At 52.2% G+C, this 23625-nt stretch overlaps 1 protein-coding gene across 1 annotated transcript in view; it reads left to right on the top strand.

The window, feature by feature from the left end:
- Nucleotides 1-23625, top strand: part of UMODL1 (uromodulin like 1) — a 57295-nt gene that overhangs the window by 18982 nt on the left and 14688 nt on the right. The window contains exons 7-15 of the mRNA XM_061192846.1: nucleotides 3657-3911; nucleotides 6727-6839; nucleotides 8344-8563; nucleotides 13867-14004; nucleotides 15124-15369; nucleotides 15493-15720; nucleotides 16798-17055; nucleotides 18412-18524; nucleotides 21131-21344. Coding sequence (XP_061048829.1) covers nucleotides 3657-3911; nucleotides 6727-6839; nucleotides 8344-8563; nucleotides 13867-14004; nucleotides 15124-15369; nucleotides 15493-15720; nucleotides 16798-17055; nucleotides 18412-18524; nucleotides 21131-21344 — 1785 coding nt within the window. The remainder of the gene's footprint in view (nucleotides 1-3656; nucleotides 3912-6726; nucleotides 6840-8343; nucleotides 8564-13866; nucleotides 14005-15123; nucleotides 15370-15492; nucleotides 15721-16797; nucleotides 17056-18411; nucleotides 18525-21130; nucleotides 21345-23625) is intronic.

The following is a 23625-nucleotide window of genomic DNA, read 5'->3' as shown; positions in this document are numbered from 1 at the left end:
GTATGTGTGTGTCCACTCTCCTGACTCTCTCTTGTGATCGCATTTAGGGCCCACCTGGATAATCCAGTACAATCTCTTCTTGAGATCCTTAACTTCATCACACCTGCAAAGACCCTTTTTCCAAATAAGGTCATATTTACAGGTTCCAGGGATTAGGAGCTGCTATCTTTGGAGGTCATTACCCAGTCTATTGCCGGTGGTGGGATAGTTTAGGAGTACAGCATGGGAACTTTGTCATTAGTTATTGGACGGCTTTGCCACTTACTCTCTACTTGACCTTTCTAGGCCCCAGTTTCGTCCTCTGTAAAATGGGATCAGAGTACAATAGAACCTATTACCTGGTATTGTTAGAAGGGCTGTGTGGAATGACATGCCCGCTGCCACAGCACTCAGCCAACGGCAGCTCTAAGTGTGTCACTGATAGCCTGGCTGGCAGTGTGATGCATGTAGTGGGAGGGGGTGCCCATAGCACCGTGGGTGTCCCCACAGCCCCGTGTCCCCACTGCTGCTACGACACTGGCCACGCTGGCTTGGACGTCCCATGCATGTGTCTGGCATCGCTGTGGACCTTAATCCATCCTTGTTTCCATCACTGTGCTGGATACATAGTAGGTGCTCAATAAATGTCAAACCGTATAAAATTGCCACTGTGGTTGGTCAAACACGGTTGAATCCGGACAATTGTAAACGTCTCAAGGTAATAAATTGGAGAAAGAGCTACACAAATGTTCGGCTGTAGCATTCTCTGCAGGGAGGATTTATTTCTATGGATGAGAGGGCCACATGCCCACAGCGCCTTAGCTGCAGGAACCATGGGCGGACAGCAGCTTCTGCAGATGCTTCTGAGGATTTCATAGCCATCGAAACGACCCTGTTGGTGGCTCCTTAGCCCAGTGATCTAGGGACCCTCTGGCATCTTAATTTAAACAGTGAATATGTCTCCAGCCAGCCTGATACCCGCTCAGACTTCCTAAACGCCAGTCCCGGGGTTCTTTCCAACACCTAGGGGACCCTTTCTATTTTAATTCCCCTCAGCCTGGAGGCACTCGCTATAGCACATGCTTGTAAAGGGCCACACACAGGCCCATAATACGGATTCGTTTGCCGTTCCACATCGAGTGATGCCTGAATGGCAACTAGGACGTGGGGTTGCAGCCCCGTTGCAAGGTGGATGCTGCTGCCCAGGACTCAGGCCTCGTTCTCAGCCCCACTGTCCTACTTGCCAGGCGTCGTGTGGTCACCTGCGGGATTGAAAGAATGTTGGGTGTTGTGTGGTTTGCGTGAATCAGAACATTCAGTGCTTTTAGCAGATTTTTAGAAAAGTTGTAGCTTTTCCTTACTTTCTCAGTGACACGTTCCTGGGGACAGACCGAAAAGTTATGTGGTTATTAGACCCCCAGAAGGTGATCGTCTTGATTTCATGGTCCCAGTGGCCGGGAGGTGGGGATGAGACCCACAGTCTCAGGGCCTGAGCTGCTGGCCAGTCCTCAGCTGAAACAAAGGACAGTGTTGTAAAGAATGAAAACCACTTGTGAGACAAAGGCACAGAAAAATACAGGACAATTCAGTGAAAAGGACAGACATGTCTTCTTCAAAGTACACGCTTCCTCTGCATGCAAGGAGAGTTTTCAGGAAGCTGCAAGAATTTAGATGGAGGGAGGGTTGGGCTCACCTGTCTCTCCAGCATCCACCAGTTTATACCCGTGCTTTGCGGGGACCTGCAGGGGCTCACGGTAGGGGAGCACAGCCACAGGGCACTGCCATTTCTAAAGGGCAGCTCGGGAAGGTCTCAGCAGGGTTGAGTTGCAGGATGAGGGTGGGCCACCAATCTTGATCCTGAGCCTCTTAGCAGCCAAGGCAAAAAGGGAAATGGGTTGAATTGTGCCAATTTTAATTTTTACTGAAAGGAAGCGTACACATTTGTCAGAAAGACAATTTTTTTGTAATATTAGAAAGCATATATCCTATGAATCCTTACAGGAAGGGCTTTGGAAACTTCACATATATTTTAATTCTTTTTTCTTTACTATGGTTTTGCAAAAGATTTTTTTAAAATCTCCTCATTGCTTGTTTCTTATAGAAATCAAATTCTGCTGTAAAAATGATGGTGTCTAGACTGAGGGCCACCCTACGCTTTGTGTAATTCATATTGGCCAGGTGCCTGCTGTGAAGCCAGAATTTTTCTCCCCAAAAAAGAGATTTAATTCCATCTGAGCATTAAAATACATATTGGTTGTTATATTTGAGTTTTACTCCCTAAAGCATGAATGTCGATATGAAAACACAGGACACCTCAGCCTGACTCCAGAGTCCTGCTTCCCCATGGGCCATTGTTTTGGTGATGAATTAGCCGAGCAGGAGACCTCGGGCAAATGATCAAGCACTTGTGGCTCAGAAGAGCAGGCCCTTTGGATCTGTGTTGAGATAGTATTTATAAACGTAGCCCGGAAACATCACACCATGCGTTGATCTGCTCAGGCTGCCATAACACACACCACAGACTGGGGCTTAAACAACAGGCAGTTACTCTCTCACAGTCCAGAGGCTGGAAGTCCAAGAGCAAGGTGTTGGCAGGCTGGTGCCTTCAGAGGCCTTTTGGCATGCAGACGGCCGTCTCCTCCCCGTGTCCTCACGTGGTCATCCCTCTGCCTGGCTGTGTCCTCATCTCCTCTTCTTATAAGGACACGAGTCAGGTTGGATTAGGGCCCCCCTGATGACCTCACTTTAACTTAACAAGCTCTCTAATGACTTTGATTAGGGCCCCACCCTGATGACCTCACTTTAACTTAACAAGCTCTCTAATGACTTTGATTAGGGCCCCACCCTGATGACCTCACTTTAACTTAACAAGTTCTCTAATGACTTTGTCTCCAAATACAGCCACATTTTGAGGCATTGGGGGTTAGGACCCCACACACGAGTTTTAGGGGAACACAGTTCAGCCCATCACACACCATGATGACCACAGCTACAAAAACAGCTTGGTTGTTCTCATGGCTTGGCTACTGTAAATAATGCTGTAATGAACATGGGGTGCAGGTATCTCTTTGAGTTAGTGATTTTGTTTCCTTCATATAAATAACTAGGAAAGGAATTGCTGGATCATATGGTAGTTTTATTTTTCATTTCTTGAGGAACCTCCATACTGTTCTCCATAGTGGCTGCACCAATTTACATTCCCACCAGCCGTGCAAGGGTTCCCTTTTCTCCACACCCTCTCCAGCATTTCTTATCTCTTGTCTTTTTGATAATAGCCATTCTAGCAGGTGTGAGATGATACCTCATTGTGGTTTTGATTTGCATTTCCCAGATGATTAGTGATGTTGAGCATCTTTTCACGTGCCTGTTGGCCATCTGTATGTCTTCTCTGGAAAAATGTCTATTCAGATCCATTGCCCATTTTAAAATGGGATTATGATTATTGTTATTATTTTTGCTAATGAGTTGTATGATTTTCATATATTTTGGATATTAACCCCTTATCAGATATATGATTTGCAGATTTTTCTCCTGGTTTGTAGGTTGCCTTTTCATTTTGTGGATGGTTTCAAGCTGGACAGAAGCTTTTCACTTTGATGTCGGCCCACTTGTTGACTTTTGCCTCTGTTGCTTCTCTCTGACGTTTTCTGCGTCTTCCTCATTCTGTCCTTTTGTAGACTGCCCTCCCATCAGAGACCTCGTGATCCTCAACGTCACCAGCAGCAGCTTTCAAGTGTCTTGGAGTTTAAATTCCACCCAGAACTGCACTTTCCAGGTGCAGGTTTACCAGGGTGAGGAGATGCTCAGGAACGCCAGCACCCGGGGGACGAGCCTGGAGGTGGCCGGGCTGGAGGCCGGAGTGCTGTATGGGGTGAGGACCAGCTACCAGGCGTGCTGGGCCAACGTCACCACCACGGTCACTGTCAGGACCGGTAAGGCCACGTGTCTGAAATCCACATTACCTGTGAGTCTGTCTCTCTAGCCTAGTCTGCTGGCCCCGGTGATTCCAATCATGTGCTTCCTACGAGCAGGGCAGGGGCCATCACTGACCTGGCCCCAGCTCTCCTGGGGGGCAGTGAGTGTGCTCTGTGTCCCGGAGCAGTGCCACGCTGTTCCCCTCGCTCCCCTGCATCTCATCCTGACTGGGGGCCCTTCTGACACCTGGGGTGATGAGGGCTCTGTGAAGATCTCATCTTGCTGTGGTTTGAAGGACGCATAATGTAGTCAGATAGAGTGAAGCCCAAAGTATAGTAAAGCAGAAGAGGGTAGCAATTCACATGCATCGAAGGACCTTTTGCCACACTTAATTCCACACGGCTGAGTCTGTATAACTACCCCAAACCCAAGAGCTGAGCATCTGTAAGATCTTCACGAAGTATGCCTCATTTCCCACGCCGTGCACTTGCAAAGCTAACACGATGCCCACTGCATCGGAGCCCTGAAGAAATTTTTGCCCCAAACAAACACAGCGTACGCATGAATTGGGGATTCCAGTGTCCAGGAGGCAGCTGGCGTGACCCACATGGCTCTGTCAGGTGGCCGACACTGGCCCTGCCCCATGATGCCACCTCCCCTCTGCCTGGTCGTGGTGCTACCCTGGTGGTGTAGACCTCTGTCAGGTTCGGCCCGGGGAGTTCCCTCCTAGGCTGGCCTCTGGCAGCGGGACGTGGAAGTGTGCGTAGGGACGGTGTGGCTCTGAGACATTCTGGTCTGGGGACCAGAGCAGTGGGGGAGACCCAGCCTGGGGGTTCAGAGCAGGCAGAGGGCAGAAATCGCTGTATGAAAGATGCTATGGTGGGGGGGGGAAGGGTTGGGGGGAGGGATAGATTGGGAGTCTGGGATTGACATAAACACGCTACTATATTTAAGATAGATAACCAACAAAGACCTACTGTACAGCATAGGGAACTCTGCTCAATACTCTGTAATAACCTAAATGGGAAAAGAATCTGAAAAAGAATAGATATATGTATACGTATAACTGATTCACTTTGCTGTACACCTGAAACTAACACAACATTGTTAATCAACTATATTCCAATATAAAATAAAAATTAAAAAAAAAGGACCCTCTGGGGGGTCTGTCTCACGGGTAGGGATAACGCCAGTGACAGTGATGGTGGCAGTGAAGGAGTGAGGGATGGGAGGGGCAGGCCTACACCCTTTATGCACTGAGTGGGGGCTGACCCATGCTAAATTGCAAACACACCAAACGGGCCCCCAGAGGGCCCCCAGAACCCGAGCCATGCAAAAACTCGAGCCCTTGACTTTGCACAAGCCTCTAATTTCCAAACTGGTGCCATCTCACCTTCCTGTTTTATTTTCAAGTTGCTCCACGGAGAAAATGGGGGGAACACTCTTTTCCCTTTGAGGAAACTGGGACCGTGAAGGACTCCATCCCCACAGGTCACTTCCACCCTCTGTCCCCTCCCAACTTATCTCAGATGTGAAAATTGATGGGACCAACGTCCCAGCACAAATTCATCTCAGCTGGGACGTGCAGTAGGAACATGCAGCTCCGCCCCAACCCCATGGACTCTGTGCCCTCAGGAAAAAATACCTACATTCCAATGCAGAATAGATAATTTGGAAGATTCCATAAGACTCCTGATTACCAGCTTATTCCTTCCCCAGCTGGATTCTCATTCCTTCTCTGTATTGTAAAAATGCCTTATGTTTGCAGAGCCCTATTTTTTTTTTTTTAAGAAGCTCGATTCACTTTAAAGGTCTTAGCTAATTAATTTGACATTATTAAATGCTTGCTATGTTGGAGGCCATAGAGATTATCGTAGCAGTGGAGACCCAGGGCCTCACGGTAAGTCTGGATTCCCGAAGCACTGGTGGATACTGACCTCCCGAGAGGCTCTGTGATGTGGGCAGGACCGGCGCCTGGGAATCCCGGGCCCTAAGGGATACTCGTTCCTCTTGCTAAGGTGGAAGAAGGTTCAGAGGGGCCCCCGTCTAAAAATGTACGCTATACAACGTTGGTGTCATTTCTGGGGCTGTGTGCGTGCAGCGGTGATAAACTCTGCCCCACCGGCCCGAAGCTCGCTGGCTGGTGGAGAACCAGGGTGGGACAAACTGTGAGTGTCTTTAGATCATTAGAATTTAGATCATCGCTGCAGGGTCTGCTGTGGATGTGGGTTTCATTCTTGGTAACGAGAGAGACATGCTCCCATGTCCCATCTTGAATCTTTTCCAGCTTCACTTATGTCCAAAGAAAAGGACACTTCCCTTACAGGCTGGCCAACCCTATCATTTTGTCCGGGACAGAGTAGGCTCTTGAGAGGTGGGACTTTTGGTGGGAAAATTGGAAAGTCCCGGAGAAATCAGGATGAACTTGTCACCTGAGTGTCAGGGGCCTGGCTGGGGCGTGTGCTTGTGATTGAGGCCAAGGAAAGCAGCGGCCACACTGGGTGAGGAATTGCTGGAGGGGCCTTCGTACCCTACATGGCTGGTTGAACCCCGGTTCCCGCTGGTGTGAGCCATGTGGCATTTGTACCTTGTTCCCCTGCTTTGGCTCTAAAAGTGTGTGTTCATGTCTGAGTTTCCTTCACTCCAGCGCAGAGGCATATATTCCTTATGCTGATTTCCCCCAATTTGGCTACCAAACCTAAGACTCATGCCTCAATCTGTTTTCTAAAAAATTCCCCTCCGAAGAGCAGGGGAAATTGGAAAACACTGACAGAAAAGCGTGTGACTCGTGCTCACCGGATTTCAGCTAACTTGTGTTATCGTCTGTCTCAGAGGCCCGGGTGTTCGAAGTCAAAGTCAGGATCCTAAACCGCAACGTGACAGAGGGGCTGCTGGACCCTGGGAGCCCCGAGTTCCAGAACTTCTCCCAGCAGCTGCTGCACGAGGTAAAGCCCGGCAGAGGAGATTTCCGAGAGAGTCGGAGCCAGAAACCCGCCCTGCGCGGGTGTGAGACAAGTGCCCCTCACCAGGGCTAGGGAGGGGCCAGACTCAAATCCCACGGTCATTGCTCAAAATGCCCCCTTTTATGCATGACTTAAAATAGGTTTGGGGCCAAACCAACTTTGATTCAAATGTGCTGGACCACTTGATGGCTCGGCTGGGTTTTCTGTCAAACCTTCTGTTTGGGGGACCTGGGGCCTCTGTCCTCCTTCTCTGGGGCAGCTTCATTGAGTAAGCATTTACCAGTGATCAAAGCATCCGTTCCTCCCTGGGGCTGAAGGCAGGCACCAGCATGAGGCTTGGGAGAACCAGGCCAGTAGCAGCTATCATCTATCCTGGGATGCTGAGTTGGAGAAAAAAGCGACTTGCCAAACTGTCAGTAACTGGGAAAGGTCTAGGATTTGGCCCTTCCTGCAAGCTAGTAAGTTAGCCTGTTGCATGGATGCTGGCAGAGGACTCGAGATGCCTGGGTCAGAGAAAAAGGACTCCCTCACTCACAGCACAGCAGGCGGCACGAGCATCACGTTGGTGCCAGGTCCCCTGCTGGCCCCCAAGTCCCACGGGGGTGATGCAGAGGGAACCCGGGGGGTGACGCACATGCAGTGCATCTGCATCACAGCTGAGGACCCCCATGCAAACCTGCCTAAACCTTGCTCCAGAAAGAGACGTTATCTTTACCACATCAGACGGTGAACAGATCTGCTCTGTGCTCTGGACGGGGCCATCCTCTTTCTCTCCCAAGGCTGTTCATCATACAAACGTCTTGGAAAGATATTCTGGAACAAGAGGGCATCCTACTTGCAGGATGTGTGGACATGGGAGGGACCGAAGGAGAGTTGCCTCTCAATGTTCACTTGCAGAGAGGGGTTGGTTTTTGAACTTTTCTGGAGAATTCTCCCTTGTTTCTAGCAGTAATTCGCCTGTGGGTGCAGGAATGGTGTAGGAGGAATGTGGGCGAGGCTTGGGTCTCCTTGCTCAGGCACAGGTGGCCCTGATCACCTGGCTGTGCCTATGTTTCCTGGGGATACAGCCCAGTGGGAGGGGGGGCAGCTCCGAAGAGCCACGGGATTGCTCCTCTCGGTCCCTCAGCCAATCCATCAGTCAATCCAACCGTCTCTCTCACACACACATTATCTTCACACCAGTTTCCAGGGCACCCAGAGTGGGCCGTGCATCTAGGGCTGCAGGACGGAGAGCCGCCTGTCATGGTCTCTGAGTCCTTACCAAGACCGACCAGGCCCGGCCCACTGTCCCAGGGCTGCAGTGAGCTGGGGGGTAACTCTGCTGTCCCCAGAGGAGGGTGGCTGGGCGCCTCCTCTTGGTCATGAAGAGGACACGTGGATTCTGTGCACCATCCATGTGTCACACCCAGGGCCCCGCTGACTGGTTTTGAAGACTCTGATGGAAAAGTCTGCTGCATCTGAGCATCTGTTGCCTCTTCTGGGCCAGGTTGCAACCTCCTTTCCGCCGGCGCTTTCTGACTTGTACCGAAGAGGGAAGCTGAGGATGCAGGTCGTGTCTCTCCGGGCCGGAAGCGTGGTGGTGAGGCTCAGACTGACGGTGCAGGACCCCGAGTTCCCGGTGGGCGTGTCCACGCTGTCCCCCATGCTCCCGCCTCTGTGGGCGAACACCGTGTTCCAGGTGGACCAGTGGGAGACGCTTGTGCAAGGTGGGTCCTCCTCCCCGTGCCCAGGGTGTGCCGCCCCGATGCCCTCCAAAGCCCAGGCTGCGTTAGTTCTGATCAACATTCACTTTGTTCCAAAAGATAAAGCAAATGAAATTTGAGTCCTTATTCTGTGTTCTTCCATGGGAACTGGAGCCTAGGGCTGCCGCCCCGAAACTGTGAGCCCACCTGTGTCCCACACCTCCTATTCCTGATGGGAGAAGCATCCCTCGGAGCTCAGGGACGCTTATTCCCTTGGATGGTGTTTCTCAGCTGCCACCAGAACCCAGGGTGGAACCGGGCTGGAGGGTCCACGAGGGGTACGAGGACGGGAGCTTACTGTGTCTGCATCGGGGCCCAGCACAGCCTGGCTGCAGTGCGCCTTAACATGGAGATCTATTTCATTAGCCCAAAGGCTTGCAATTTTACTTGGTGATACAGGAAGTCACAGATTAGGGAAGAGGGGGGAGAGATGGAGAAACAGAGAGAGGCGGGGAGAGGGGGTTGGGGGCAGGGGGCAGTGAGAGAGAGAGAGAGAGAGATGGGGAGAGAGGGGGAGACAGAGTCAGAGATAAGACAGAGACAGAGACATCAAGAGACAGAGAGAGGGAGAGATGCAGGGGATGCAGAGGGGGCAGTGAGAGACAGAGAGAGACAGACATAGAGAGACAGAGAGAGCGAGCTGTCACATCAGGAAGGTTTTGCTGTCAAAGCAGGGATGAAGTTCCCTCGTGCGGTGAGGGCACCGCAGTCTCTACATCAAAGAGCCTGTCTGGGGCTCAATCTATGGAATGCGCGATCCCCCAGTGGAGCAGGTCCCAGAGTGAGCGCTGTCAACTCCTTTGAGCTCCGTCGCCTGCCAGCTTGCTGTCCCAAGCTCCCCCAACCCACGAATGCAGGGAAGGGGCCGCGGGAGTGTCACACCTGAAGTCACACCTGGGGAACACCTGCCTGCTGAGCCTGGGGTCCTTCTGTCATTCACGCCCTCGGGGATGGAGATGACGGCGGCCCTCTGCACCTGGCGGGCCTGCCTGCCTAGGTTCAGGGGATAAGTGCTGGGCAAATGCCGGACAGCCTGTCGGTGGCTCCTCGGCCTGCACTCCCAGAGCCCACCTGAGACAGATCTGAGCCGTCTTCTGGAGATCCAGCCCTAACCTCGAGATGCTTCCCAGCCTCATCCCCTGGCCCCAGGGCTTAGGTTATTCCAGAGCTTTGTCAAGTGATGCTGTGCGTTGAATGGTGGCCCCAAAAGATAAGTACACACCTAACTTCAGACGTGACCGTATTTGGAAGAAGGGTCTTTGCAGATGAAATTAAGGATCTGAAATCATCCTGGATCAGGGTGGGCCCAAAGTCCAATGACAGTGCCCTTAGAAGAGACAGAAAAGGAGATGAGCCAGGGACCGTGGAGGAGACCACGTGAAGATGCAGGCAGAGGCGGGAGTGATGCAGCCACAGGCCGAGGAGCCCAAAGGGCCACCAGAAGCCGGAAGAGGCAGGAAGGACGCTCCCCGAAAGCCCCAGAGGGTGCCCAGCCCTGCCAACACCTTGATTTTGGACTTTGGCGTCTAGAACTGTGAGATAATGAATTCTGTTTTAAGCCAGCTTGAAAGCTTGTGACAGTTTGTGATGGCAGCCTCAGCAAACTCATGCAAAGGAAGAAGAGGTGCCCTGCATTGCTAATATCCCAGCGTTCATCATTCTGAAGTACCCCCCCACGAAGTTCTGGAAGTATCCTTGGAAGTTGGGAGCCCCCAGCAGGCTCTCACCTTGCAGCATCCCTGAAAAACAGTAGGTTGTTTGCTTAACATTTCGGAGCTGAGGGCCATGGTGGGAGGGTCTCCCAGGGCCATGAGGGGCCTCGGCTGCTTACTGGCGGACGAGGCGGCTCTGCCCTGCACAGAGTTCCCTGATCCAGAGCCCCAGGGGCAGCCCCCGGGCCGCAGCCCTCACCCGGGGAGGCCCGAACCCAAGTCCCCCGCCTTCCCCACCGGCCCAGAGCCCCCAGCCCCGCAGTCACAGCCGGGGAACTGGAGAAGCACATTCATTGTTATTCTGCAAAAATTCAACAAACCGCAGCACAGAAAGCTCCTTTCCTCAGCGACGCCCACAGAAATGGTGGTGTTGGCACTGTTGAGCTTTCCCGGGTTATCTGGGAGCTCTCGCGTCTGTGAATCAACGTGGCCCAGCAGCGTGACGGTCATGTTGTCACAACCTCATCTTCTCCCCGAGGCCCATACCACCCCGCCCGGGTCACTGGGTGGCCACGTGTCCTGGTCCTCCTCCAGGGTGGCCGTGCCCCGTGTGGGGAGGCCCCGAGCTCAGCAGCATCCTGGTCTCCGGCCCTGATCACACTGCCCGGCGGGAGGGGGCCTCGCGGGGCAGGCTGGAATCCCAGCTCTGACACTCGTCGCTGTGGGTCCCTGTACAAGGCATGTCGCCTCCTGGGCCTCAGTGTGCTCAGCTGAGAGACAGGAAGATTGACCCATTCCCCCTGGAGGGTAAATAAAGGGATCCTGCAGCTGTGGGGTTAGCGGGGTGCCCGGCGCACGTCTGACAGCACCGCCGACATTTCGGTTTAACTCTTCTCTAGGATGCCCTTCCGTATCTCGGGGGAGTTCTCAGGCCCGGAAGGTCCTGCAGTGTCCCCGAGCCCTCACCTTCCGTCCCTCCTGCCTTCCCTTCGCTCCCCTTGGATCTCCCACCCTCGCCCCTCCCCTTCCTTAATATCTGCTCAGGAAGGGCCGTCCTGCTCATTTGCTCCAAGTGCAGACAACCCACTGGGCCTCCACGTGCATCTACGTGGCCCCTTCGTGCCTTCATGCTCTGTGCAGACGCCAGCCAAACGAGGTCTGATGGCGGCACTGTTCTGTGTGAGGGGTTCCCCTGGGGTCATCACAGTACCGGGGGGCAGCGCCCTCTCTTGTGATCTCAGGACTGGCCTAGCCATGTTCCCCGAAGCTTCCAGTCGGCCGCGCACCCCTGACAGCATCATAGACGCAGTGGACCTTCCTGTCGCCTCTGTGGGCGGTGGGAGACGGTGCATGAGCAGGGGAGCCTGGCCCCAGGACTGTCACCGTCCGCCTGGCCTGCTGGGCTGGGCTTGCTTTCTCCAGACTCGGTGGCACTGCCTTTGGTCCAGCCTCTGTTCCTGCCGCCGTTAGAACCCAGTTCTTTGTGACCACCTTCCTCTTTGAGTGAGAATCTGACTCTGGCCCCCAGGAAGGGCTGAGGGCTCTGGCCAGGCTTCACTTCTGAAGGCCACCTGGGCCCCAAAGACAGTCTGGGGCCTCCCGCGGAGCCTGCCTTTTCAGGGATGGGGCGGCTTATCCTTGGGCCTCCCTGCCTCATTCCTGGGGGTTTACTTGTGCCAGGAGTCCTGGCTCTGTCACAGCTGCCCCCTCCTCCGGGAAGTGGGCTACATCCTCATCCCAGTTTCAGGACCGGCAGGAGCAGAGGGCAGGTCCTGCACCAGGAGCTGGTCCACATCCTCGTCTGGCGGCCCAGGAGGCGCAAAGGCCGCCTGGCAGCTCTCACAGCTCGCAGACCCGCCTCCCGCTCTGAATCCAAGAACTGCCAGGCCTCGGGCTTTTATACAAGACAAAGCAGAGTTGTTTGCATCTTACTCAGACTTACCCCTGAGCCACGTGCTGGCGGAGCGAAGGGGGTGGGGAATCACCTCCCCAAGGTAACTTCCAGTGCTCTGCGGTTTGAGCTCAGGTCTCCACGGGGACTTCCGCTCTCCTCGTGGCCCTGCTGCCTGGCCGGCCTGGCTCCAGCCCCGGCCTTAACGCCCCAGCACCTTCGAGCCACCTGGAGGTCAGGCTGCGCTCCAGGGGGATCTGGGTTGGGGTGTAACTGCTGCATCAGCTGATGAGTCTGCTGGGCTCGGTGGGGGCTGCTTCTGTGAAGATCACATGAAGCAAAACTGAAAACCACAAGACGGGCCTCTGAGCACTCAGTGGCAGAGTTTTCTCTGCACGAAACTGGACTCATGCCTTATCTTGACTTGAAGTCCAACCAAGTCCGGGCTTCGCTGGCGCCCTGAGCCTGGCTCGGGGACCCCGCCTGCAGCTCTCGGGAAGCCTGGTAGCCACCCCCCAAGGGTAACCTCACCCCGTCGAGGCACCCAGCCTCCCCAGCTGGCAGATGCAACTCTGTTAAGAGCCACCTGCCCTCCTGGGTGGGGATGGGACAGGCAGTGACCCGTAGAGCCGGACCTGGGCTGAAGGATGGATTTCTAGAGCCGTGGGAAGACTGCCCCCCGACCCCCGGCTCCTCCCAGCCTGAAATACAGCTTGAGTATTGATTCCTTAAGGGTTTATTTTTATTTATTTATTTTTTATTGGAGTAGAGTTGATGTACAATGTTATGTTAGTTTCAGGTGTACAACAAAGTGAATCAGTTGTACATATACGTATATCCACTCTTTTATTAGATTCTTTTCCCATACAGGTCATTGCAGAGAATTGAGTAGAGTTCCCTGTGCTGTACAGTAGGTCCTCATTAGTTATCTATTTTATACATAGTAGTGTGTATATATCAATCCCAATCTCCCAGTTTATCCCTCCCCTCTTTCCCCCCAGTAACCATAAGATTGTTTTCTACATCTGTGACTCTATTTCTGTTTTGTAAATAAGTTCAAGTTCAGAGGCCGAGAAAGGACGGTGGTAGGGGAGGGTTTGGGGGGATTTATAGAGCTGGGGGGCTCACTGAGCCTTCCTTGCCCAGGTCAGAAGGGTCAGGGCTTCCCAGGGGCACGGGGCTCTGGGGTCTCTCACAGTCATTTCCCAGACTCGGGGAGGAGGTATTTACAGCCGTCCTATCTGTGTCTTGGAAAGTTCATGTTATACTAACTGGACATCTCCCGGCTCAGTTACTTTTCTGTTTCTTTCTTGAGACACTAAATATGAGGGGATGTTGGCACATCATAGGGAAGAGAAAGCACCTTATGAACAAAGAATAAACAAGAGGGGAATATATTCACACCTGTGGATGCTAATACCTCCACAGGAATCCCAACGTTCCCTAATCTCTGCCCCCAGATCAGCCAGCGGTGGAGGTGGGCAAGGGCGGGCTTTCAGTTCGTCGCCTTGGCCCAAATAGGAGCTTCAGGGAGGGCTCTGTGCAGGGAACCCCACCGCCAGCCCCGGGTGCTGGATGCCAAGGGCTTCACTGACGCCCTGCTCCATCCCTCTGGTCGTTCGCTGCAAAGACGGTCAGCAAGAAGTTGCCACCCTCGCGCTCTGCTTGAGCAGCCTCCGGCTGTTCTCTCACCCGCTCCCGTCCTGTCTCTTTCCCGCCCACAGACTGGGACGAGTGCGCAGACAGCCTGGAGCACGACTGCTCGCCGGCAGCCCAGTGCATCAACCTCGAGGGCTCGTACACCTGCCGGTGCCGGACGGCCAGGGATGCCCACCCCTCCAGACCGGGCCGGGCCTGCGACGGTGCGCCCCGTCCCCAAGCCCCCAGCTCTGGGCTGAGCCCCCTCCCTGAGGACCTGGGGTGGAGCAGCGTTGGCTTCCCTCAGGCAGGGTGGGCACAGTGCCCGGGGCCCACCATACTGTCAGGGGCCCATGAGAATGATTTAATTGCTTTTAAAATCAAAAGAAAAACATAATCTAATAACAGTAAATATCAATTACGAATCTAGTCTTTATACCAATGCCATTTGAAAGTATGATTTTAAATTATTTTTATGAATGAAAGGGTCAGAGAAAGTCATGATGAAACCCCTGGGGGCAGGGGTCCCTCCCTGGGTGGGCAGGGGTCCCTCCCTGGGTGGACAGGAGCCCAAGATGCTGTAGGAGCCCCGGTGAGCATGGAGAAGGCCTTGATGTGGGGTCTCTGAGCCCCATTCTTGGCATGTCTCTGCCCCAATGTTTTTGGGGGCCAGGTCTGATCAGATTGTTGGGGCTACCTGGAGTGCTGAGTTCAGAAGAAGGAGGAGGTCATATACAGACTTAAAATGCTGTGATCGACTAGTAATGTCTGCTCTGGACACAGGGTGGGCAGCATAGGTGCTCAGCTACCTGTTTGCCATCCCTGCAAAGGCTTTCTGGCTGGAGGAAGCAGCAGAGAATGGTTCCCTGGGAGAAAGCCTCTAGTCCTTAACTACTGTGTGTATTGTCCCGCTTCCTAAGACCCACACAGCTTCTCTTCTCCCATCCTTTTTCTTATACCTGTGTCGCCCAGCAAGCTGATAAGAGTGACCAGAGCCCAGCCCCACACTGAGCACACATTTGGGGGAAATTATCCCAATTTCCCAAAGGCCCGTGGATCTATGATCCATCTGAGGCCTGCAAGAACCAAGCCTTGCATTTATGTCCTGGTTCTGCAGCCTCCCAGGTGGACCCCCTAATCTCGGGGTCACGGCATCCTCACTGATCAAATGGAGAGGCTCCATGGCCTTCCGAGAGAGCTCTTGGGAGACCACGAACATGGGCCGTGTCAAACATTCTTAACCACCCGTGGGGATAGCCTGTGCCCCCTCTTTAGGTCACCTGGGGGGGCTCTTGACCAGAGTAGACCAGACGCCCCGTCTGAGAGAGGATGTGTCTCGGCAGGTGACGCGGTGAGCCCCACGGGTGGTGCGCCATCTCCGGTGACAGGCGAAACAGCCCCAGGTCCCAGCACAGAAAAAACAGCCCTCGGCCTGGAGACCCCCGCCTTGTCACCCAGCCCTGGATACCCGTGGGGCACCACTGCAGCAGGCCAGGCCTGGACCCCAGGGCTCCCACCCAGGAGAGGGGTCAGCGGCATGCTCGGTCATGGCAGGAACAGCACTGGGCAAGCCGTGGAGGAGGAGGCCAGTGTGGCCCCAGGCCTGGGGACCAGCCAGTGGACGGCCAGCAGGGTGGCTGGCACCACCTTCTCCTCCCGGGCTCCTGGGCCAACCCACAGCTCCCCTTCTGGGGCCAAGGACAGCCTATCAGACTCCCTTGGATGGTTGCCCCCAAACTCCACCATGGAGCCGCCCTTCCGGCCCGCTCCTACCCAGGGCCCCATGGACCACATTGACTGGCACGCCAGCCTCCCCACGAGGGACACACCGCCAGTATCTCTGGACCCCGCATGGCCACAAAACTCAGACCCTGGACCCTCCGGCTCCCCAGACCTGCCCTCGGCCACCACGCCTGCATCTCTGAAGACCCCAGCCTGCGGTGAGTGGCAGGAAGGGTGCGTCCCAGGGGCCACGTGGAGCTGCTGGTGTGTGAGCTCCCTTGGGCAAAGGCTCACACAGTCGTCCAGTCCCGGGCAGTCCAGCAGTACTGGGTAGGGCAAACCCAGAGCAGTGCAGCTCTGTCCCCTGGCGGTCGGCTTCTGGTCTCGTAAGGGTGAGAAATTGGTCTCCCCACTTTCTCTCCAGCCCGGGCCTCCCCCTTCCTAAGCCTCCCGGTTGCCGACAGCTGGAGCAGGAAGCTGGGCATGTGTTGCATTAAGTGCACTGAGCACGGGGCACATCCCCCCAGCAGGGTTGGGCCCCCAACCTTTCTGTACCTCCCCAGAAGTTCTGCACCCCCAAGCCTGCTGCAGCTCCCCCAGCAACTCTGTACCCTCCCAGCCGTACTGACCCCCGGCAGTTCCACATTACCCATTACTTGTAGAGGCTTGAGCTATCACCAAGACCCCTGGGTGATACCCCAGGAGGCAGGCAGCCACTCTGTGCAGGGAACGGGCCTGGCCCTGCGACTCCCACGGAGGGAGGTGGCCTTGGCATCCCTGTGTGAGCTCACTGAGCTAGCCTGGCCCTGGATTGCATCCAACTGTTAAATGCAGCTCCGTTGATGCATTTCCTCTGCTGCACAGTGCTAGATCCAAAACTAAGCTCTTAAGCCCACGTAAATCACCCAAGTCCCCCATAGCAATGGTCTGTAGCCAGCAAAGCCCACCATGATGATTCCTTGGGAAGTCTGCCCAGGGGTTGAGGGGGGCAGCCGCTCTGGAGGAGCCGCCCAGAACCTGCTCAAGAAAACTTTGTTTCCAGAGGTCCCGGGACCTCAGGGGTGGACACAGAGCAAACCTAAGGGGCAGGGGTGCCGTCCCTGGGAGCCCAGGGCTCAGGGGCTGTCCAGGAACTGTGCATCCATATGTGCAGCTGACAGCTGGGGGACTTGACTCCCCTGGGATGGCCTCCCCTGAGGACTCTCACGTCCCCGAGTGGGGGGTTTGGTTCTCCTTCCTGTCTCCTGGGAACGTTGGACTGATTTTAATCAGGGCACTTATATTCCACTTCTCAGCTCCCATGCCCATCAGAAGGGTCATCGTCTCCAATGTGACCAGCACGGGCTTTCACGTGGCATGGGTGGCGGATCTCACCCTGCGCCCCACTTTCCAGCTCACCCTGATTTCTGCGCGGACCCCCACTGTGCACCTGGAGACCCGGAACGCAAACCTGACACTGTCTGGCCTAGAGCCTGGCGTTTTGTACCTGGTGGAGATTGTGGCCAAAGCATGTGGAAAAGAAAGTGCCAGAGCCCGCCTGAAAGTGAGGACAGGTAACGGGCTTCAGAAACGCTTTTGCCATTGGTTCTTAAAGGGAGGAGAAAGGGCATGAAAAAGATTTTTGGTGGGTTAAGGTTTAAAATAGCTGCATGAACTTGTGGATGTTGGGATTCCGTTTTCCTCTCAGTGTAGGAATGTGTGGCTCACTTCATACTCAGCTGGTGTTCAAAGGCCACACAGGAGGGGGCTTATTTCAGGGACAGGTGGTGGACAAAGAGGCTGCTTTGCAAAGCACTCCAGACTCTGCAGAGGTTGCAGACGCTCGCTCATCTGTGTCCTCATGGGTACGTGGCAGGGGAATGGGTGCGTGGCTGGTCTATCCATTTCCTGTGACCATCCTCACTCCTAACAGACCTGGACTTGGCTTTCAGGAAGGATGATGATGGACAGATCTGTGAGTGCCCCCCCTCCCCGCCCACTGAGCCTGGGGCTGCAGAGCAAAAGGGAGGGGAGTAGAACTGAGCAAGTCAAACGTAGCCTCTGATAAGGTGGAGCTGATCCTTGTCGATAGTTATATATTCAGATAAAATTCCTCTTTTCTCCTCATTAGCATTTGCCATCCACATATCTTCTTGAATGTCCAGCTTACCTGAACAGCCAAGGGCAGACCTGATATTGCAGATTAGTCCTCAAATCTTGGGCAACTGTCTAAGAGTTGATGACAGTGGTCTTCGAGATGGGGTGCACATCCCTTGGGAGATGCCTAAGATGACCCATTGGGGGATGCCTAAGTCATAAAAGTTTAGAACTTCTTTTTATATGCTTGAAAATATGAATTAGCTGTGAACTGGGAAATTAGAGAGGAGATGTGGGTGATGAAGGCAAGTGCAAGTTCATGGAAAGCTGGAGAAGTGGAGGTTGCTGCTGGCCGAACGGTCAGGCAGGGCAGCCCCGGAGGAGAGCTGGTGCTGGGCTTTCGGGTACATCTGCCATCTGAAGGTCTCACCCGTGCTTGGAGGGAGGAGCGACCCGCGCGTGTGTGACCCCAGCCTGAGATGGGTCCACCTCTGCTCTCACCTGTGCACCTTCCTGCTCCTGATGGCTTTTAGGTCGGGTCACACACTCCAGTTGTTGCCACACTCTCTCCAGGCAGGCAGGAGAGAGACGCAGGGGCTGAGCTGGTTCCGCGGCCTCCGGAAGGGTCTCCCTCTGCACCCAGCCTCTGTCCTGTCGTCCTCCGGAGCTGGGGGCTGTGTCTGTGCGTACCAGGCGCTGTTCCTTCTTTACAGAGTGCAAATCAGCCTCAGTTTGATGTTCTTCCTGGCCAACGTAAAAATATTATTATTAAGATAGAGATGATAATCTGTTACCTGATACCATTCCAAACGTGTTTATTCTCCATCCTGCAGCGGCCCAGAAGCTCAGTGGAAAAGTCAGAATAGCAAACGTCAAGTATTTAGAATCCTTCCGCAACGCAAGCAGCAAGGAGTACCAGGCCTTCCTAGAGCTATTCTTTAGGATGGTAAGTTGGTGAAATCGGTCCTTATTTTCTCTTGGGATGTGAAGGAGGGAGGTGGTAGCATCCTAGTGGCAGCCAAATGGGTCCCAGACCTGAAGGTGCTATAGACTTCCCGTTTCCGAAGGAAGCTGGGACTTCCAGCTCTGGTGTGGTGCCTTTGTGTCCTGGATCTGCCATTAGACAGATACATCAGCAGGTGGGAGACACAACCTTTTCCTCTGCTGCATCCTTACTTCACATCGTTTCCTGTTCAGTGAAACTTCTTTATTGATGCGGGACCCTGTAGAGCAGAAAGCCTCCCCCGGCCTTAAAAAGAAAAAAATTTAAAAATTGAGATCTATTTCACATACCGTAAAACTCACGCTTTTAAAGTGCACGATTCAGAGGTTTAGACTGTATTTGCAGAATTGTGCAACCATCACCACCAGCTAATTCCAGAAAGTTTTCATCCTCTCAGAAAGAAACTCATTAGCTCATCATCTGCCCTCCTCTCTGCCCCTGGAACCAGATATGTGCTTTCTGTCTCTATGGATTTGCCTGTTCTGGGTATTTCATAGAAATGGAATCATACAATATGTGACTTTTGTGTCTGGCTTATTTCACTGAGTATAATGTCTTCAAGGTTCATCCATGTTGTACCAACATCAGAACTTCATTCCTTTTTATGGCTGGATAGTATTCCACTGTATGGACAGACCACATTCTCTTTATCCATGATCCATTGATGAACATTTGGGTTACTTCCACTTTTTGGCTATTGTGAATAATGCCACTATGATCCGACCTTAAAAAAATTCTTTTTCCTACTCTTCCTTGCAGTGCCCTCTGCCAACCCATTGGCATTCTTTGGGATGGTATATTGTTACAATTTAGTTAGAGGAGCAATCTCAATATTCTTTTTGCTGGTGGTTAGATTACCCTTTGATGAATAGAGAATGCACTTGTCATGATCTTGTTTGCATAGAGGACATCTCGTACATTTTAGCTTTTCCTTGTTCTGGGGGTTTAAGATACAGACTAGAGAGAGCTCGGCAGCGCCACCTATTGGTGGAGTCATAACACGGTGGCGCCTTAGCAATGCCGGTGGCCGCGCTGTTTGGTGATTCCGTTCAATCCCATCAGCGTTCCTGATAAAAGTCATGCTGCCTCCAGGAACTGCCCCACTGGGACTCCTCTGGATCTGGGATCCTGCTTTATTTATTCTGGGGATTGGGGATCCTGCTTGATTTATTCTGGGGATCGGGGATCCTGCTTGATTTATTCTGAGGTCCCCAGCTTCTGGCCCAGTGAGTGGATTCAAGAGCTGTTGATGGTTGGATTCATATGTATATCAAATCTTCCTTAGGTTAAATGATAGTTACACATCACATTAAACAACAATCACTGAAATCAGTTCACATAGCTCTGGTGGTCACATGAGGCAGCTTCACTGCTACCCCAAGTTCCTTGATTAATCTCTCCTTTTTAAAACTTTTCATCTTTTGCCTGTTTAGGGGGACAGTTTTCGTCTGTCTAGAGTTTCAGGATAGCAAATAATTATGCAACTTAACACCTTCATAGGACATTAGGACACATTTTGGGAGGTTGTGGGTTAATGTGTCACTTTGTTCTTTGTCAGTTCCTAGCAAGGGGCCTGGAACTTCGCTTTGAGACTGGCTTGAAATGCAGATAAAAGTGATTTTAATCCAAGACTCTGGCAGATCCCTCTCTGGAAATCCCAGAGAGAAAGAGAGACAGAGAGAGAGAAGACCAACTCTTCCAATGATAAAGGTGGCAGCCATGTGACTGCAGGCGGCTCTGGGGTCTCCTGGGCGTCTGCACCCGCCGATGGGTGACAACAGACTCGTTCACACTGGCTGTCCCAAGGCTGGGAATCCACGAGCCCGTACCTTGAACCTCATGCAGTTCAGATGCAGACCAGGTTTCCTCTGTGAGGGCAAACCGTGGAGGTGGGCTCTTCCATAGCACATTTGCATTATATGCACAACTTAAAGCTCATTACAAGATTGGGTACTTTTCTGGGCATTTTGGCCATGATGGGCTAGAATGGAATAATATGGTGTGTGATGTAGGATTCTGTCCAAATTGATGGAATAATGAACAAGTCTTTTAGAGGCCTAAAACTATCTGTCTCAGTAGGATGCTCACGGAGAAGCAGTTTTTGGAAAGGCAGCAGGAAGAAGGAAAGGGAAATGTTCTGCAGTATGCGGGTCACAAGGACTGTCCTAGAAAAAGTGGAGTCGGAGAGGTGGTGTCCCTCCCTAGGACCACTTGCTCAGCCCTGCCCTCCGGGGCTCTGAGCTAAGAGCAGCAGATCCTAAATGCCGCTGTGAGCCCCCTACCAAGTTACAAGCCCCGTAGGGTGGGGCTTTGTCACTTAGCCCCATGTTGACCGGCTGGCTCTGGTTGGGGGACAGGGCTCCGTGTCTCAGACCCCACCGGCATTCGTGCTGGGCCTGGGGACTCGGCAGAACTGACGTGTGGCCTTGACATCTTTCCCAAGGCCAGCGCTGCTGCTGGCTGCAATCCCCAGAGGAGCCACCTTAGGACGAGGACCCCGTTTCCTCTCTCGGCACGCGGTTCTTCTCACCAGACCTGTTTCTCTAAAGGTGCGGAATTCCTTGCCAGCCTCCATGCTTCAGCACCTGGACACAGGTGAGGTGCAGGTGGAAGTGACCCGCATCTACAGCGGCAGCGTCGTGGTGGAGTTCAACTTGCTGGTCATCGCAGACATGGATGTCCGGGAGGTGTCTGCCACGTTCCTGGCCGCCTTTCAGAATGCCCCTCTGCTGGAGGTGGTCGGAGGCGACCCCTTCATAGTGGGTAGGCAGAGGCTGGACCCCGATGGCGTCTCACTCTGCAAAGGAGAGGCAGTGAAATCCTAGACACTGGCTGTGTTTCTGAAAGATGCGCCTCCTCTTGAGGGCTTCCCTGCATTAGATGAGAATGTGAAACAGATAGGACCTTCACCTCTCTTATTGCTCCTATGTTTTTTTTTTTAAAAAAGGTTTAAGGGTTGAAAAATCTTCAGGTGAACCTGCAAAGATTCCCGGGGATGCTGCACCCTTTCTGCAGGCTGCATCCTGCCCTTCCCTCCTTTGCTGCTCTTCCATGGGCTGAGGGCAGACAGGTCCCTCTCTGCTGTCAGACTTCCTCCCAAGCACAGTTTCCAAGGAGATCCTAGGAAAAATAATTGAAAAGAAAAGCAGGGAGAAAAGGCAATTTAGAGTCTCTTCTCATATTGTATTAGTCAGCTGGAGTTGTAACAAAATACCACGGATGGAAACAACAGACATTTATTTTCTCACAGTTCTAGAGACTGGGTGTCCAAGATCAAGGTGCCGGCTGATTTTGGTGAGGGCCCGCTCCTGACGTGTAGACGGCCACCCTCCTGCTGTGTCCTCACATGGCCTTTCCTCTGTGTGTGTAGAGGGGGAGCGCTCTGCTGTCTCTTTTTATAAGGACATCAGTCTTATCGGATCAGGGCCCCTCCCTAACGACCTCAGTTAACCTTAATTATCTCCTAAAGGGCCCACCTGCAAATGCAGTCACACTGGGGGTCAAGGCCTCAACACACAGATTTTGAGGACACACAGTTCAGACCCTAGCACATAGCATGCCTGAGAATAAACGATAAAAAGCTTATAATTACATGTATGGATAAAATCAAAGACAATATAGATGAATATTTTTCTGATCTCTGGAATGAGAAGGGTTAAGCCTGCAGAGGAATAGCCTGGACTATTTGACTCTATAAAAAGTTAAAGCTCTCATGTCAAACAAAACAGTCACCACTGTAAAGCAAGCAGTGAACCAAAAAGTAATTTCAACAATCTGATGAAGAATTATATCCTAAATAAAGAGCGATCACACACATTGGTAATAAAATACTAAGAACCCAATAGACACAGGCACAAAAGACCCAAATAGACCATATGTGAAAGATGACTCCCACGCGACTAACAAAGATGGAAGAATCAAAGGCATTCCCATTAAAATGAGTTACTCTTTTTGCCCATCTACAAGGAATTTTTTTTTTTTTTTTAAAGATAATCCTGATAGCGAAGCAGCCCCTGCACACAATGCTGGGAGAATAGGATTTGCTCACACTTCCTGGTATTCGTCAAGAGCTTTAAAAATGTTTCATCCACTTTGTTTTTTGGGGGTTTTTTTTACTTTGTTTTTGTTTTTGTTTTTTTAATTTTTAGTGGAGTACAGTTGATGTACAATGTTGCGTTAGTTTCTGCTGTAGAGCAAAGTGAATCAGTTATACATATATACCTATCCACTCTTTTTTAGATTCTTTTCCCATATAGGTCATTACAGAGTATTGAATAGAGTTCCCTGTGCTATACAGCAGGTCCTTATTAGTTACGTATTTTATATCTAGTAGTGTGTATATGTCAATCCCAATCTCCCAGTTTATCCCTTCCTCACCCCCTGGGGAACCATAAGTTTGTTTTTTACATCTGTGACTCTATTTCTGTTTTGTAAATAAGTTCACTTGTACCAATTTTTTAGATTCCACCGATAAGCTATATCATATGATATTTGTCTTTCTTCCTTAATGTTTTATCCTGCTTATTGCATGTAGCACATGATCATAGCACTTATAGGACTCCATCCTAAGGAAACAGAACTCATGTGGACTATAGTTTACATGCAAAGACATTCTTCTCAGTGTTACTTTAAAAGCAGAAGATTGGAAATAACCCACAGTCCCGTAATAGGGAAGGTAGTAAGTCAATTTTGGTAATCCATGCCATGGACTGTCAGGCAATTATTAAAAATGAGGTTTGCTGAGATAGAAAATAGTCCTGACCCAAGGAAATGGGATGGAAGCAGGACTCACATTTGTGTATAAAACGTGATCTTAGCTGCATTGCAGTCTGCCTTTCAAAAGGCTGGAAAGGAATACACCAACATGCAAACACTTACACCTGGGAGGTGGCGTCACGGGGGGATTTTATGTTCTTTGCTAAGCTGTCCTGGTTTTTATCCGTTTTCTGCAGTAAAGCCGCATTATGGTTCATAAGGTAAGTAATTGAGCTTAGAGATGAAAGCAAGTGTGTGCTGGGGTCCGTCTGCCTGATACCAGGGTCCA

This window comes from Eubalaena glacialis, chromosome 6, assembly GCF_028564815.1.
Source record: "Eubalaena glacialis isolate mEubGla1 chromosome 6, mEubGla1.1.hap2.+ XY, whole genome shotgun sequence".
Taxonomy (NCBI): domain Eukaryota; kingdom Metazoa; phylum Chordata; class Mammalia; order Artiodactyla; family Balaenidae; genus Eubalaena; species Eubalaena glacialis.
Note: the sequence above shows the minus strand (reverse complement) of the source record. Positions and strands in the feature narration are given on the sequence as shown.